An 18,333-nucleotide genomic window follows, 5' to 3' on the forward strand; every position below is an offset into this window, starting at 1 on the left:
TGCAGTCATCCCTAGAAGGGATCAAACATTCTTCTGCCTTAACGTCACTGAATTTTTCAGTTGAGTCCATAAGTATTTTAAGGATGGCCAAAAAAAAAAAAGAATCAAGTTGAGGTCCAAGAGACAAACAGTCAGCTACGGTTTTTCTATAGCTATATGAGCACCTCTATTTTGATGGCTAAAAGCAAAGGCTCCGGAGACTGACAGGTGATGGATGCCTCAATGAAAAGGTTAAAGAATATTAAACTAAATAGCTGTTATACAAGAAAAGCCTGGGAGGCAAGATCCAAGAAACTCAGATTCTAATCTTCGTCCTTTTATTAACTCCCTGTATGACCTTGGTGAAGTCACTTAGTGTCTCCTGGGCCCAGTTTCCTCACCTGCCTACATCATACAGGTGTTGAAAGGATACACATAGAGAATGCTTTATTAGGGATAAAGGGCTGCAAAAGAATGAGGCACAATTTAACTGCCCTTTTGTGACTAAGAACCAATCCCTGTTCTCCCTCACTTTACTTTCTCTCAAGTTATAATCCTCTTTCCTCCTTTTCACGGTCAACCCGCTAGCAACAGCTATATACACTCTCACTGTCCAAAAGGAGCTCATCTTTTCCCCCAAACCCAGTTTCCCTTTCCCTCAGTTTGCTGCATCTCTATCAAAGGTCCCTCAGCCTCTCAGTAGGCAGGTTTGCTACACTGGATTCATCTTCAACTCCTCCCTCTCTCTCTCACTGCATGTATACAAAGTGCTGCCAAACCTTGTCCATCCTATGTCCACATCCTCCCAGATGTCCCCCTTTACTCCATTCTCACACTTCTCCTAGTTCATGCCCTGGGTGCGTCTCACCTGAACCTTCCTTACAGGTCTCTCCTATCTCTCCTAAAAGGCTCCGGTCTGACGATGACACTACTAGGCCAAGTCAACCCCTGGGACTCCTTTTTGCCTCTAGGATAAAATGTAAACTCAGCATTTGAGGCCCTACACAAGCCGGCCCCAGCCTAGCTTTCTGGTTACCATCTACCACTCCTTCCTTCTGTACAAACTGTTCTTCCTGCTGGTCTTTCCTATCTCAGGTCTCTTTACTCAAGCCTTCCTTATTCCCATATGCCTTTTAGAATTCCTAGCTTCCTTCAAAGCTCAGCTCATGGGTCTTCATGAGGACTTTCCTAATTTGCTCCCTCCCCCTCTGCTGCTAGTGCCTCCCCCACCTATTACCTTGTTTTTTTTTATGTGTACCTATGGGATGCATGTTTGTATAAGACTCTCCTTATGGAATGGAAACTCCTTATGGGAGACCATTGTTTCACTTTTGTTTTTGAATTCCAAGAACCCAACACAGTGCCAGACAATTAGTACTTAATAAATGTTAAATTTATTAAGTTAAATGTTGGGCTTTTAAACGTTAAATGATGGACTTCCTCTTCATGCCCCCAGTCTTCCTTCTGGGAAGGCTCAAAGATTTCAGGCAGACTTCAATACATGACCCTCCTTAAGCACCCAATGAGTAAAACCTCATCTGTTCTAGACCCAACAGATGATTCCCCTTGTCAGTAACTCTCCCAGATGTCCTCAAAGGACGGGACTAGTGAAGAGCTGCCTCCAGCTTAAAAAAAAATGGCCTCAACTAGGTAGGAAAATGGGCACATATCAGGGAAGGGTTGAGGCTGAAGCAGGAAAAATCATGAGTTCTTAGAACTCATGTGTATAATTCTTTAGGACAAAATCCTATGATGACCCAAGTCAATCACTTGCTCTCCTCTCCCTCAGCTCATAAAGAAGAACACACTTTACAAGAAGGTTCCTGACTAGACATGGCTCTGCATTGGTGATGAAATCTGGTGAGTGGACCCTTGGCCCATCCCAGTTCAAGACATTAAAATATGAAGCAAGAGGTACCTTCTGAGAGTACAGGATTAGATGCAAAGTTGCTCCCCAAATAGGCAATGGCAGAAAATGCCGATTGAGGATCTCACCTTCATAAGTAAATGAGACAACTGGATTCCTCCAGTGCACATGCCCACAATGTGCCTCACTGGGAACGGAAGAGAGAGGAGAAGACCATGAAAATTAAAGATGGAAAAAGGGAAAGGACTGGAGGTATGTAGATCCTTGCATGCAAGAAATGAGCCAAGAACAGGGACCTCAGAACGTGGAGGACAAAGCCAGGAAGATGGAAGTTGACCTCTTACAAGTTACTATCACTCAAGAGATGTCTAGGTAACTGGATCTCAGGTTACAAACCAAAAATGCACGCCCAGACTGAGCCCCGGACATGAGAACCCTCAGCTCCTCAGCAAGCAGCCTCAAGCCCTCAGACAAGGGCCAGACAGGCCCTGGCATATCAACCCAACCTATGCTTTGGGTGAAAACAACATCTGGCCAGAAAATCCACCAAGAGAGCTGGCTGGGGACAGCTGCTCTTGGCTTTTTCAATTCTCTTAAACTAAAAAGCCCTCGAGGGCAGACCATATTCTTCTTAAAAGCCAGGAACTTAAAAAAAAAGAAAAGAAAAGCAGTGTCTCTTTTAGACATTGACAGGGGGAGGGATCTTGTACATTTTTCTCTCCTTTGATCTTTTAAGTCCATCACTAGGAAATATTTTTTTTTCTTAAGTCAGCATCACAGAATCCCATGCCAGGGGGATGGGAGCACTAAATTCAGGAGTTGTTTTTCTTTTTTTTTCTTCTCCCCTCTTCCACCTCCTCTAACTAGGACTAAGGGGAGTGAGAATGCAGACTTTGGGACATCATTTCAGGAAGTGACTGAAATATAATTCTAAGGCAAAGGCCATGGTAGCTGACCCCAGGCCTGGCCTACTACAAAGGCTCAGAGCCACACGGAGAGAAATCCCCCTTTCAGGCCTCAAGACAAAGAAAGACCTATGTGGCTGAAAGGGCAATTCCCCTCCTCCATTTCAGCCACATGGGATCCAACTGCTAAGACCCCAGGGGTGATCACCATGGGGACAACCTTAATGACCACTGGTGACAGACTGTATGTCCATACAGGGGAGGCCAGGAACAGGGAAAGTAAAAAATTCAACAAACATTTATTAAGCACTTATTATTTATTAAGACATGGGGTAAAAGCATATTTATAGGCTACCTAAGAGATTCCACTCAACAGACATTTAAAAATATACCATAGGCAAAAGGTTGGAGACACCAACATAGGCATGAAAGTCTTTTTCCTTGAGGAGTTCCCATTCTGAGTAACACAGACAGAGAGAAGTCACCTGGAATAGAGGGCTCTGATACCTGGGGGGAGGGGGCGCAGGAGAACTTAGGATTCCAAGGAGTGTGATGTCAATACCAGGCATGGAGGTGAGCAGCCTATATGAGGGGGAAAAAAAGTGTCTCCTGAGAGAAGGTGGAGGGGCTGTGTTCAGAACCCCCAACAGTCCAGTTGGACTACAAATGCAGAGTATGTAAATGTGAACTAAGTCTGATTTATGGTGGTGTGCCCACTGATGACCTGGATTCTAGTTCTGGCTCAGCTGGCCCATCCCTGCGTGACCTTGGGCAACTCTCTTCCACTCTGAACTTCTCCTAATAAAAGGCGGGGCTTGAACAATCTCATCTCTAAGGTTCCCATCCTCTCCAGAAAATGGTTTTCTTGCCTCCCTCACCAGGCAAACAAGATGCTCTGCTAGGCTACATCTTATCTTCCCTAGGGATTCCCCTCCAACCATCAGAAAGATGCCTGTAGACAACTTCTAGGCCAACCGGTAAAACCAACTAGACCTCTTCCGACGATGAAGGCGAAAAAGGCCTCCTCTGAACAATGTGCCCCAAGTCCTCACTGTCCAGCTAAGAACACCCAGGGGTTCCATGCCCTCCTCAGAAAGTCCTCAAGTCATAAAAGGGAATAAGAGAGGGCAGGTCCAGGTTCTAACCAGCTTCTGGAAGTCTGAGAAGAAAAACTCATTCCCAGAAAACCAGGCTTCCAGATCTAAAACACAATTTCAGCAAAGAAACAAACATTGAATAATCTATGATAATCAGTATACAGGAACCTCAGGACTGAATATTCAGGTTAAAAGCTACTTTTTTTTATATGCACACCAAAAGGAAAGTATGAGAGCAAGTGGGGGCGGGGGGGCCGGTTTGGGAAGTATGTCAGGAACAGGTGCTGAGAGACCCACCACTCTGAGGCCTGAGCAAACAGCTGTCCTGAAGGCTGACTGATCGAAGGCCGAAGAATGACAGGAATGTTCTGGTACTTTCTCCAAAGCTCCTATGAGATCACAATGGGAGGTAACAGAGAGGAAGATGGACTTCACAGGGATGAGTACTTCTGAAGCTCCAGAAACTGTCAGGTCTGGTTAGAAGGATCCTTTCTGTTTCCTTTTTTCAAAATTTAATTGATAAATTTTATTTTTTTACCTTTTTGGATATATCCCCCAATGTCCTCTAGCAATAGGCCCTCCTTCATGATAAAGGAAAAATAATTTAGCCCCCAAAAGGGATATAGTGATCATTTGGTAGTGTGCAGAATTCTGTTGCAGGGCCCCCCCACCTGTTTGCTGAGAGAAAAGAGATACTTTTTTTTTAAATTTAATATTCTGATTTCTTTTTCCTTCTATACATTTACACTGCTATATAGGCATGATCAAATCAAAGACCATTTTAACACTGTGGGCACTAAGTTAGTTGGTCAATGTCATAAAACCCTCTCTCCTGGGTACTAGTTTGAAAACTAGATGGAGCGTGGGTAGAGACAGCCTTAAAGTCAGGAAAACCTGAGTTCAAGTTTTACCTCTGAACCATATTGGCTGTGGGATCCTGTGCAAGTCACTTAAAATCTCATAGTGTCGTACGCCCTAAGACTGAGTGGTGCTGAACTTCATGAGTAGAGGGAGTCTTCTCATCCAGGAGTTTCCTACTCCAACAAAATCAAAGATTTAGCTCCTATCCTCTGTCCTACGAAACCCTGTGGCTCCAATCACATAGCATGTGTCACTTTCGTTTCCACCTTCTCCCTATTAGCACCCAACTAGGAAACCCTCACCCCTCTGGCTCCCCATTCTCAAGCCTCCCTACCCTTCACGGATTTCCTCACTGCCACACAACACCACACATTCTCTCTGCTTGGACTATAATCATTTTGGTGTTTTATTTTATATGCACTCATGTTGCTCTTTAATTTTCACTAGAGAGACAAAACAATTCATAACATACATCAAGACTGTAAAAATGAACAATTTTAAAAGACTCGAGAACTCTGATCAACTCAATAATTAACCATAATTCCAGAAGACCAATGGTGAAAAATGTTTTGCACCTCCTGACAGAGATGGGATTAATATTAAGAATGAGATACATTTTGACATGGCTAATATGTGAATTTGCTTTGCTTGACTATACTCATTTGTTACAAAGGTTTTGTTTTATTCTTTCAAGGCAAGGGAGATAGGAGGGAGAAAAAAATGCTTAAAGAATTGAGAAAAAATAAAAATTTCAAGTGAAAAAAATTACTGGGGAGACAAGACTAAAGATCACAGAACCACAAAATTTCAGAAGTGCAAGGAACTCCGGCGACCATCTCATTCAACATATACACAGAAAATGGATCATCACCAAAACATACCCCAAGCAGTTGTTCAGGCTTTGCTCAGAGACCTCCAGGCAGAAGAAACTCACTACTCTAGAGGCAGTTCACTGCCTTTCGGAATAGCCAGCTGTGTTAGAAAGTTTTTTTCTTATATCAATTCTAAATTTTGCTCCTGGCAATTTCCACCATATACTCACTGAGGCCAAATACAAGGAATGTAATCCTTTATCCCTATAAAAGCCTTTCAAATACTGGAAGGTAGCATACCTGACTACCTCCTCCACCCTTAAGGTAACTATGCCCAATTCGTTCCTTAAAATGGAGGCTTTTCTCCATACATTGGTTCTCTTCAGAATGCTCTCCAGTTCACCAATGGCCTTGATAAAATGCCATGTCCAGAAGTGACCATGACACACCACTGTCCTGCTAGAGTCACGCCTCTCTCCATTCAAGACAAGCTTACTGCTTCTTCAGCTGCCATCACCCCAGCCGTCCCATCAAGTTTTGTTCAGCTGTTTTTCAGTCATATACAACTCTTCATGACCCCATTGGGGCTTTCTTGACAAAGCTACCGGAATGGTTTGCCCTTTCCTTCTCTAGCTCATTTTACAGATGAGGAAACTGAGGCAAATATGTTAAGTGACTTGCCCAGGATCACCCAGCTAGTAAGTGTCTGGGGCCAGATTTGAACTCAGGAAAATAAGTCTTCTTGACTCCAGACCTGGCACTCTATCTGTCTTGCCATCCAGCTGCCCCTATCAAGCTTGTAGTCTAATAAAACCCCTAGATCTTTTCCAAACAAATGGCTATCAAACCACCCCTCCTCCATTTTGTACTTGGCAAAGTTGATTTTTTAAAAAATAAAACATAAGACTATATTTGTCTCCACTAAGTTTAATCTTAAACTCAGCCCCTTTCTTCCCTTTTTTTTCCTGTCAAAATCTTTTTGGATCCTGACTCAGGCATCAAGTGTGCTAACTACCACTCCTTGTTCTATGTCATCTTTGAGAAGGATGTTGTCATTGCCCATTTCCAAGTTATTTCTCATGATGAAATCAGAATGATCAATCCCCAAAAGTCAAGGACCATTCTGTTTTGTCTTATCTTCTCACAGCTCCCCTCAAAGGGCAGAACCTAGGACTATACTAAGTAGAAAGTACAAAATCTAGATAGCAGACTAGCCCTACCCTCATGGGGATTATTGCCTCCCTGTGAGATAAGACAAACAACTATAAAACAAAGTAATATGTAAAATATATGAAAAATACTCAATATTCCACGTTAATCCTGTTTTCTTCCAGCCAAGAATCTTCCATGCATCACAAAACATAGAAAAGTACATCTCAAATTCCTATATACACTTCAAATTGTGTCTAATCTATTCTCCCAGTCTCCACATCATTGTAAAAATAAAACATTCTGCACCTATACAGGCAAGAGACCCTTAGCAACACAACTGAAAACAGGTTGCTGGGTAAAACACCAATAGGCAAACAAGGGACAGAAATGATCAAACTCAGAACCCATTCTCAAGAGAGGTAGTTGAATCTAGAGCAGGAGACTGTCACCTTTTTGGAGTCACAGACCCAACTGGGAGTCTGATGAAGCCTAAAGATGCTTTTCCCATTTTTAAATAATTAAAAGAAATGCTAAATTTAGTTTAGACATTAATGAAAGTAAAGATGTAATTTTCTCCTACCCAAACTCACAGACACCTTTCCACCAAAATCTATCCACAGACCTCAAGTTTAGAAATCTCAATAATCTAAAGGAAATGCAGAATGCTAGAAATCCAGCTTCTTCAGCTTATAGATGGGCAACTAGGGGACATCACAGCGCATACAGTAGTTAGCCTGGAATCCGGAAGACCTGAGCTCAAGTATGCCCTCAGACACTCACTAGCTATGAAACTCTGGGCAGGTCACTTAACCTGTCTGCCTCAGTTTTCTCCTTCATAAAATGGGAATCATAACAGCACCTACCTCCCAGGGTTGCTGTGAGGGTCAAAAGAGATAATAATAGTGAAGTGGTTAGCACAGTGCCTGGCACATAGTAAGCGTTATAGAAATGTGAGCTATAATTATGACAAATAAAGAAGTGGAGGTTGAGAAGTGACTTGCTTAAAGTCACACAGAAGGATCTGAGCCCCTGCCTTGTCCATGAAACAGGGCCATCGATTCCAGAGATTCCTTATCTCCATTCTGGCCACGAGTCAAGGTTCAAAAACCTTCCTGAACTTCACCTGCTCCTAGTTCAGAAGCACGTGAAATCAGAGCTGGAGGGACTGGAAGGGTCATTTAGTCCAGTCTATAGATTTTTCTGATGAAGAGACTGAAGAGAAATTAAATGAACTGTCCAAAGTCACACAAGCAGTCCGAATCTGAAGCAAGAGTTGACCCAGGTCCTCAGGCTACCCTGCCAATGTTCTTCCCACTGGAGTGAGCCCTAGGGCACCACAGCTAACCTGGCCAAGGATTCAGGAGGGTAACTGATTCACACACACACACACACACACACACACACACACACACACACACACACACTGAAATTAGTCTGTACTTACTTTGTATATATGTTTTACTTAATTATGTATATGTGTTATTTCCCCCAATGGAATGTAAGCTTTCTTAAGAGCAATGTTTGCTTCATTTTTGTTACTGGATCTCCAAGGCCTGGTACAGTGCTGGACATAAATAGCTCAACAAATGCTTGCTGAATAAATTATCAATCCCTCCTGTATCTAAAGATTCTCCCATAGCCCTGCTTGGATGCCTCATTATGACTTGGGGGTGACCCTGGGCTCTCAAAGGCTATGCAAGCCCTGGCAGGTCCTAGTACATTGGAAAGACTCTGAGTACAGGCCTAGCAACAGACTGTATGTCTGTCATCCGAGCTCAGCCTAGAGAAGTTCAAAGACGTTCAATCACCAGAGAGTTTGCCACTTAAGTGATGAATTTTTTCAGCCACAGCAACTAGGAATACTATCCAAAACACAGAGGAGTTAAGATCTGGAGGGACAGATGGAAGCACACTGATGAAACCATGGATCCTGGGAGTAAATACTAATGTATATTTGAAGATAAGGTATCTACCCTTGCAGCCTTGCTCTCCACCACAGAGGTCAACACCTTTAGATTTTTAATAACCTAAGAAGGGTCTGACAAACTGGAGGGATAAACTACCTGCCTCTTTTCTGTTACCTCCCTTGGTGTTCCCATTCCAGCGCCCCTCTTTATTCCTTTGTGCTAGCTGGAATGCACTCCCTCCTCTTGGAATGCTAGAATTCCTTCAAGGCTCAGCTTAAGGAGAAGCCTTTTCTGACTCCCCTCCTCCAAGCAACATCCATAGACGGAGCTTCTTACATGCTGTATCCCCTAACAGAATGTTAGCTCCCTGGGGATCATGATGGTTTTCATTTTATCCTTCTAACCCCAGTCCCTAGTATGTAACAGGTGAATCATAAATGCTTATTGGCATACATCCTATACAGTGATACTTTCTTCAGTTTAAAAAACAGAATCTTACACCGGTAGGAAACATTGTACTTTCTTCAAGCCAAAGCCACAAACTTAAAATAATTTGAGGGCTCTAATATCTTCCCCCAGTTCTGCTAGACATATGGACACCCAGATAAAAGGGAACTCAATTATTCTGCAAACGGTATTGTGGAATCAAGGAAGTCCAAAACCCAAAAAGTTTATTTACTGACTTTTTTGGGAACAAAGTAATTACATTGAAAAACATTTGGGTATTCTCAAAGCTAAGGAAGTGGTGCAAAAACTCCAATCATGCTATAAAATTACTCCCCCCTTCTTCTCTCCTCAAGATAGTCTCCCTCAAGTTTCAAATAAAAAGGAGGGTATTTCCCCCCACAGTAGTAGATCTTTGATTTCTTAATGAAAGTCAACGGGAAAATAGTATCCATTTGATTGACAACTTTGTTAGAACACACAAACATACACACATACATTCTCAACATTTTCTCTCTCTAAAGACAGAGATGTATATTAAACATAAACATATACAGACATATGTATTCTGACCCTGAGATTTAACCTTTACTTTGCAAACTGATAAAGAAGTCAAAAGTGGGAAATTGTCCATTGTGGAGGAGATGATGGAGATAGGCACACTATCTCCTTCCACACATTGTTGGTGGGTCCGTGAATGAGTACAATCATTTTGGAAAGCAATTTGGAATCATCTTTTTGTGACAGCCAAGTAATTGTCCATTTACTGGGAACTGGCTAAACAAATTGTGGTACATGGATATAACGGAATATTATTGTGCTGTAAGAAGCGATGAATATGATGAAAAGTAAGGAAAGATTTACCCGAGCTGATTAAGAGTACATTAAGCAGAGCCAAAAAAATAATATGCACAACTCCAACAACGTAAATGGGAAGAACCACAGATCCATCAGAAGTGATATTGCAAAAACACAAAAAACAAATATGACTCAAAAGAAAAGATGAGAAGACATTCTCACCCTACCGCTTTACAGAGGTGGGAGGTCTGAGGGTGCTGTACACTGCACATATTTTCAGACTTTCTAAATAATATGTACATACACATATACATATATATACACATATATTTTTGTACATATATATTTCATGGAATGAGGGACACTTTATGACCTAATATCAACACTAAAAATAATCTCTGGAAAGACTTATGGGACAATCTGATTGGTTCTCATATTTGTAGAAGCAATGGTCTCTCTCATCCATGATGACATTAACCAAGCAATTAGGAAGGTTACTTTGTCAGCAACATATAAGATGAACTACAGAGGGAAAAGACTGGAGGTCAGTTAGAAAACATGGGGACCTGAACATGGGTGAGTAAACTGACAAGACTTTGTTTTTATCCTCATCAACATTATTATTAATCATTCACCTTTATGTGGCACTTTCTAAGGTTTACAAAACACTTTTCTCACACTGACTCTGTAAGTTAGATAATTTTCTCCAATTTGGGAATGAAGAAATTGATAAGAAGGGAAATGAAGTGATTTCCCAAGGATCACGCAGCTAGGAGCCAAGTGAAACTTGGACCAATTTTCTGAATCCAAACCCAGCACTCTTACCACCATAACAAACTGCTTCCCTCTTAGAATGCATAGTTTTCCTCTTCCTTATTTAATACTGGGGAGATCTACTTTATAGAAACTCAGATAAAATGTTTTCAACATTCTTATACTAATCAAATCTAGAGGACCCAATCTTTTACAATTTCACAAACAGACCTGATTCAATTACTTACATAGGTGGGTTAACAATTCTGCTACTGTGATTCCTGGTTTGCATTCTCAGTGAATTGGCTATGAGTCCAGAAAAGGCTGAACAGACATTTTCATCTTAATAGGAAGACAACTAGGAAAGTCAGAATACACAATCCTACTCTGCATCACCGAAGTACTTGATATTTAGAATTGTCCCTTCCAATGCTCCCTCTCCATTGCATAGATGACCAAGAGACACTAAGCAGAATTTCCGATCCTCTCCATCCTCTCTGGCTTTCCTATCTATGAGGGTCTCATCTAAGCTCCAAGGCAAGGAGCCAGACTCTAACTCACTAAGCTGCTGAGCTCAGATGATAAACCCTCTTTAAGTCCCCAGCAGTCACAACAGATTCTTCTCCAGACTTCACCAGTGTAGAAAAAAAGGGATAGAGGAAAGACCCTTGGGTCAAACATATAGGTTCTTGAGTCAATAATGACCTGCCCCCAGTCATCTACTCCAGCATAATTCATCACAGTAGTTTGGATGTAAGTACCCTTTAGCATTCCACAGGTGGTCTTACTCTAAAGAAAAGGATAAAGTAAGAAATGACCATTTCATGCTTCCCTCAAACCCCATTACGATCCCCAACACTGCCACCCTAACTGACAACCTCTTTTCTCCCCAAATCCTTTCCATCCCTCCCCAACAAACACCCGCTAGCCAGGAGGACTGTCGAAATAGTCTGAATCACCATAAAGTCTGTATTCAGTACCCTTAGCACAGGGCTGCAAATGTACAACCATATCTGCTTCTTGGGGGCAATCCAACAGACACAGGAGTTTTCACTTTAGACAGATCCGGATTCTGTCTTTGCGGCTCCTGGCCTGGGCTAGACATGTAGACATGCTGAAACAAAACAGGAACTCTAGCCTTGGATATGAGCGGACTATTTAAACTCATGGAAGTTAGGCCTTGAGGGAAGAGGCAGATGCCATGAATTCTGGTTTAATGACAGAAGTCACCCACATGCTCCAAGAGAAAATAATATTCAAAAGATTATAGCACTTCTAGGGAACCTATCCTCCTTTTATAAATAAGGGCACTGAAGCCAAGAAAGGTCCCACAGATAATATAACCAAATTCACATTTGAACCCAGATTCTCTGATTCCAATTTGCATCCAATGTTCTTTCCATTATATCTCATGTATTCCCAAAAACCTTCATCCTCTCTACCTTCCAAAATTTGGAAAAGCACTCATTTTCTTGAGCCGCCATGAAGGAACTGACCATGAAAAGTGGTCAACAAGTGCTTATCTAGGGAAATTATGCTGGTATCTGCTTGGAGGCAGAGAGCTGGATTTGATTACTTGGTCCTCCTTGAAACACTGAACCTAGGCTCTAAAATGCAAACTCAAAAGTGAGAAGGAAATCCCTAATTAAAACAAAACAAACAAAACAAAACCCAACTCCTAAAACAGACATCATTTTAACATAAAACTAGAGCGGCTGCTAGAAAATAACTTCTGTTTAATTATTCCTCATCTGGGAAGCAAACAGTTTCTCTGGATGGACAGAGAACAGCTGTTACTGTAACAGCTCCTAGTCACCCATTCTTGGAACTCTGAAATCCTAATCAACAATGCCTGGAAAATGACTCCTCCCTCAGCCAAGCAAGTTGGTTTATAACCAGCTTTCGGTTTCAAGTGCTATTTTTAGGCCAGGATGGTTATCACAGTGTAACTCTAATAACCTAAAAAGAAATATTTGCAAATAAAAACCTCCCACCTATTACTATCACTCTGGGCTATAAAGGTCTTGATCTGACCTGATTCTTTTCCTTTCCCTTGGACAGAAATAGGTACACACTCTCAGGTATACAGCAGGGTCACTGGCAGTTCCTTCCAGCAATTATCCAAAAGGCATGCTAAACACATTCACCATGAAGCTGTAATGTGAGGGCAGGTGAGGGGAGCAGGGGTTAGAAAAGAATGGGGATCAAACTAAAAAAAAAAATCAGTTTCTTACAGCTCCATTTAATTCTAATGGATCCAGGCCAGACATTCCCACTAATCAAAGACTAAAGACAGTTCTATGGAAGTTTACATAAAGTATATGATCACAATCTTAGAGCTGACTGAGAACAAGAGATCATACTACTGGAAGCATGAATCCCCTTCTATACAGCATTACCAATAAGGTGTCATCTGATATCTAGTGAAGAACCCTGGATTGGGAATTAGAAGATCTTGGGTGAATTCTGGCTTGCTACCTGTGTCATTCTGGGGAGGTGTGACATTACAGTGGAAAGCCCTCTGGCCCCAGGTGAGACCTGGGCTTGTACCACACACCAAATGTATGACTACAGGTAGGTCACATTACTTCTCTTAATCCTCAACTTCTTTATCTATAAAATGGGGATAATACTTCCTCCTCCCTTCTCCACAAAGGTGTTGTGATGAAGGACTCTGGTAAACCTTGAAGAACTCCAGAAATGTGAGGGAGTATTTAACTACCCAGGACTTCAGCTTCCTTATGTGTGAAGTGAAGTAGTCCAACTAGACGTTTACGGCTCCTTTTAGATCTAAATATATTGTCCTGTGGTCGACAGTAAAATGTCTTCCAAGATGGCTAAATTCTATTATCAAACAACTCTGATTGCTGAGATTTCCCTGTCGAGTGGGATTGTCCAAATAGAATTGACTTCCCTAGGCATGTTCCTCACAGAGGTCAATGACCAAAACAAACAACTAAATATACCAATTTATTTACTGTGGCTTTTTTTTTTGGTCACAGCAAAGACCTGGAAAGAAATCCGATGCCCATTCACCGCAGAATAGATCAACACACTGTGGTACATGAATATCACTGTGACGGAAGAAGAAGATAATAAAATACAGAGTAGTACGATAGAAAGAAACATGAACTGAGGCAAAAGTAAAGTAAGCGGAAGCCAGGAAAATAACACAACAACAATTTAAAGAGAGGAAATAACAAAAAAGCAATTGAAACAGAATGATGTAAAATGATAATAAACAAGCCTGGCCCCACTCTTTCTCTCTTCCACTTCTTTGAGGAAGGTGAGTGGAACTGAGTGTAGAACACTGCAGATAATGAGATTTTTTTTTCCATAATGTTGTTTTTTGATAAATTGCTTTTCCCCTCATTTTAAATTATGGTTATAAAGGATATTTCTGTGTGATAAGGAGGATGGACAAGACAGATCAGTTTGGGAGACGTAGGTGATATAAAAGCAAAAAATCAATAAAATTATTTTTAAGGAAAACAATTAACTTGCCTCCCTATGATTTTCATCCATCAGTCCTAGTTCTGTTCTCCCGGTTCAAGCAGAATAAGCCCAATGCCACTTCAACATATCAAATATCTGAAGCCTTTCGGGTTTTCCTACATGTCTTCTGCTTTTCCTGTCAATAAGATCCTGAGTTCTTCAACCACTCCTTTTCTGGTACATTTCTAAAGTCCCCTCACCATGCCAATCACGCTCCTCAGGATGTACTCCACCTTGCCAACACCCTTCCTACAAGATCCAATGGTCCAGGTACCATTCATTATATCATTGATGTAACCTCAACTGATGTAGAGTACAATGGGAGCAGGGACTATTATCCACCTCAAGTTAGAAATGAGCCTCCTACTCGCACAGCCTAGTTGCATTAGCTTTTCCAAACTTCCACATCCCAGTGTTCACTAGGTCTGCATTTGAGGCCCAGTAAATTTTGATAACAGCCACATCTTCCCTAGTCCTCTCTTTACACATCTAATTTTCTTAACCCAAGTACAGAGCTTTACATTTATCCCTATTAAATCTAATTTTGTAGCTTTTGTCCTCCATCCCCGCCTGTGAACAGCTTTAGCATTTCAAGTTTATTATCTAATGTAATTTTTTTCTACGCTTCCCAGCAAATTTGAAAAACAACGCTCTCTATCCATCCATGCCTCCTTGCAAGTTCACATAGACTAAAGCAGCAAGCACTCTTTGGGTTCATCCAAACAGCTGCAAACCACCTGAACTCTACAATTACCCAGTTTCTCTCTCTCCATTCTTATCCACAAAGTCATCATGGCTGCCAAACGCCTTGTTGCAATCTGAATAGTTAAGTCCATAGCAATTTCCTACACCATCTAGTAACTCTCTCTAAAAAGCAAATGAGGTTAGTTTAGTGCAGCTTGTAAATTAATTCATGCTAACTCCTGGAAGGGAAATAGGTGTTCATAAAGTACTTCTAAATAGTACCTTTAGTTATTATTCTAGAACTTTCCCACAAATCAATTTGTCAACAAAGGAGCCTCCTTCTCCTTTAAGAGGGTTCCAGACCAACATCTGTTCGTTTCTATTTCAATGGTAGCTCTTCTGCAGTTAATCATGATTTTTTAAACATTACCATCAATGGTTAAAAAGAAACTCTTTTCAGTATTCTAGAGAGCTATTTGTCCAGTTCAGATAACCTGAACACCCTGAGAACAGCCTGGTAGTTTCTTACCATCTACTTACTTATGGAGGGTTTTAATTCTCAAATTAACAACTTTGTCCCGCCTTCCCCAACTGGAAGTTTACTTCTTCGCAGAAAAGCCAAAACCAAAGCGAACAGGCTTTCACAGTCATGTCATATAACTATCCAGTGGATGTCCCCTTCCTTCCTTGAATTTCTTCCTTCCAGAGCAGCAGAAGAAGCCTTGTTGGCTGTCCTTAACATCATACTGAGCTTTAATAGATTTTTGATGTGTTCTACACACAGTCAGGTCTGTATTCTTCCCTAGTTTTTCCACTGTCTTCACTACCCAACCAAGTTATCTTTTAAGAACTTAAAAAAAAATTTTTTTAAGGCCAGAAAAAAGAATAGGTTTAAGAAACAAGGATCTTTCCTTTCACCAGACATGTTTCCTTTCCCTTCTCCCTCTTTGCACAACATACACACACACACACACACACACACACACACACACACACACAAACACGATTTAAAGAGCTGAAATCTTGCTGCTGGGTAAAAAGATATGGGGCAGACTGATTACAATTGCTTTCCTACTCTGCATGGATCCTATAAGAGAAAATAATCCAGGCTTTTGAGGAGAATAGAGAGAAGGGGCACCTCTGGGGTCAGACTCCTATGGAGAAAAGACAGAAATTCAAGGAAGAATCTGTAAGGCCATTATCAGATCCCAGAAATAAAGTGAAAAAGGAAGGCAAGCAAGGAGGAGGGTGAATGGGATAAAAGATCCTCTTTAGCTATACAAAGCAGAGGAAGCTGCCTGTGACTGACAAAATACTTATAAGGAACAGAAGTGATCTACCTGGAAGGGCAAAATTCCAAGGCTGGCTTCTTCCTGGAATGTTAATCGCGCACAAAAAAAAAGAAAAGAAAGAATAGGAACAGGAAATCATAATCTTCCTAAGGAAAACATTCAAGTTTTTAAAAATCCCCCAAACCTATGTATGAGAAAAGAAGTATTTAATATCATGAAATAATTAGTCCCTGTCACTGCATGATGTTCAGTTCAAACACCAAATTCCCAACGAGAAGAGGCTGAATTCCTAGAAAGGAGTATTCCACGTAAGGTTTCCCAACCACCTTCATTTTACAATAACAATGTTAACATTACTTATTTAAAGCATAACACAGATACACAATGGAAATATCTGCCCTGCAGCTAGTACTAACATGGGTTCTGCATTTTATCTCTGTTTTATATCTTCCCAAAGCAGGTACCCAGCACAGTCCTGGGTACACAGGAGATGTTTAATCAATATCTGTTTAATTGAATGGTGCCTTCCTAGAACCAATTAAGGGAGGACAGTCCCTGGCAGATCATGCTTGGTTTCTACCCTTTAAGTTCTGAACAAAATAAATATGAAGGCACCAAAACAACATTCTGCCTCATGGCAGGCAAGGGAACAAACACCCTGCAGCTGCAGCGAAGTTTTCCAAACTACAAAGAGTGTCACAAAAGGGCTGGGAAAGGGTTGTCTCATTCACCCATTCAACATTCATCACACAACTCCAAAGAAAGAGCTACGAAGCCAGGGGATGGGAGACCATGCAGTTAAAGCCACCTGTGCTGGGCCCACGCTCCAATGGCGCCAGAAATCACTGGAGGCAAATTGTGCTCCACAGGAATCCAATCCTTCAAAAGCATTCCCTGAGCTCCTCCTGAGTGCCCAGACCTTCCATGCTATGCCCCACCTTGCACTGCGTGCAATCCAGGGGAATGAACAGGCCTTTCCTTTGAGGACTTTACTGTTTAATTATAAGAGGCAAAGTGTAAGTGGAGAGAGGCCCAGCTTCTGACATGGGGAGACCTGCCTCTAATACAGACTTGCTATGGCAGACCAGTCCTTCTCAGTGGCCCCTAGGCATTTCTCTTAAGACTTTTTAAGTTATGAGAGTATTGTTTTAGTGGGAGAAATTTCCACTCTTGGAGTCCCCAAAAGGGAGGAAATCACCGGCCCACAAATTCCACCCTCTCCCTATCTCCAAACAACAGAAACACCAACAATCTGGGTCTGCAAAGTCAATGACATCAGAAGCCCCAGAAACAACACAAATGAAGTTGCGACTGCACCATAAGAGAAATGAATTGAGTCAAAGGATAACTACCATGACAGAACAGTTTACCTCCTTCCTGGAAATCCTTTCTGGGTTTTCCATCTATGTTTCCAGGCCATCCAGTCAGCAGCATCTCTCCAGATTCCCTTAGTGAAGGCACACTCCAGAGAAAGGGCATACCTGCTTTCCACAAGGTGAGCCCTTGCTCCCAATGCCCAGTGCTTGAGAATGCCTGATCACAAACTCCTGAGTGGACCGGCTCTGACTAGAGCAGGCGTGTGAGAACGGGACGTGTTGATCTGAAGGAGCTGCGGCTGGAACAGAGAAGCCTCTGCTACAAGTCACTAACATTGTGTGTGGGAGGGAGAGATACATGTCAAACCTGAGGAAAGCTAGAGGCTGGCCAGGCCACCCAAAGACTGCCTTCCATGTAACCTGATGCTCGCACTAGGAAAACTCAAGGACAACTGGATTCTCTGGCGTGAACAGAGAAGAATTAGCGAGCTCCTTACTCACTACTTATAGACTTACAATATGCACATTTAACATGTTTTCTTGAACAGGCATTTTGTTTAGGGCTTTGGGGGAAACCAGTTGCCATTTACCTCCATAAAATGTTTAGAAGGAAAGCTTTAATTCACTACTTACAAAACCAGAGCCCACACTGGGTTTAAAAGGCTTGCAAGCAATCTCAGACCTCAACCACAACTGGTCAGAGTACCCAATTAAATAAGCATTTATTAGGCACCTATTAGATGCTGGGCACTCTGCTAGGCACTTGGCTGAAGATAATACAAAGACAAAACTGAAATACTCTTTAGTCCCTAGGATTCACCTAGGCAAAAACATCAGATTTTCCATCTACCCAGCCCAGGCCCTACTGCTGATAAGGATACCACTGTAACAGGCAAGGGCATGAATAAACACCCTGACATCATCCAAACACGCACATTAAGTGAAGAAGAATCTTTTAGACATGAATATAT

General features: G+C 41.7%; 1 protein-coding gene across 3 annotated transcripts in view; it reads right to left on the bottom strand.

Moving 5' to 3' along the window:
- ACVR2B (activin A receptor type 2B) overlaps nucleotides 1-18,333 on the bottom strand; it is a 90,566-nt gene that overhangs the window by 53,042 nt on the left and 19,191 nt on the right. Inside the window, exon 1 of one of the 3 annotated variants that reach the window (XM_072598205.1) lies at nucleotides 17,417-17,659. The exons of the other annotated variants lie outside the window; for them this stretch is intronic. Within the exon in view, the coding sequence (XP_072454306.1) occupies nucleotides 17,417-17,525 (109 nt within the window). The 5' untranslated portion in view covers nucleotides 17,526-17,659. Of the gene's footprint in view, nucleotides 1-17,416; nucleotides 17,660-18,333 lie in introns of those variants that run through there. 3 annotated transcript variants of the gene reach the window in all.

This window comes from Notamacropus eugenii, chromosome 3 (assembly GCF_028372415.1).
Source record: "Notamacropus eugenii isolate mMacEug1 chromosome 3, mMacEug1.pri_v2, whole genome shotgun sequence".
NCBI classification, from domain to species: domain Eukaryota; kingdom Metazoa; phylum Chordata; class Mammalia; order Diprotodontia; family Macropodidae; genus Notamacropus; species Notamacropus eugenii.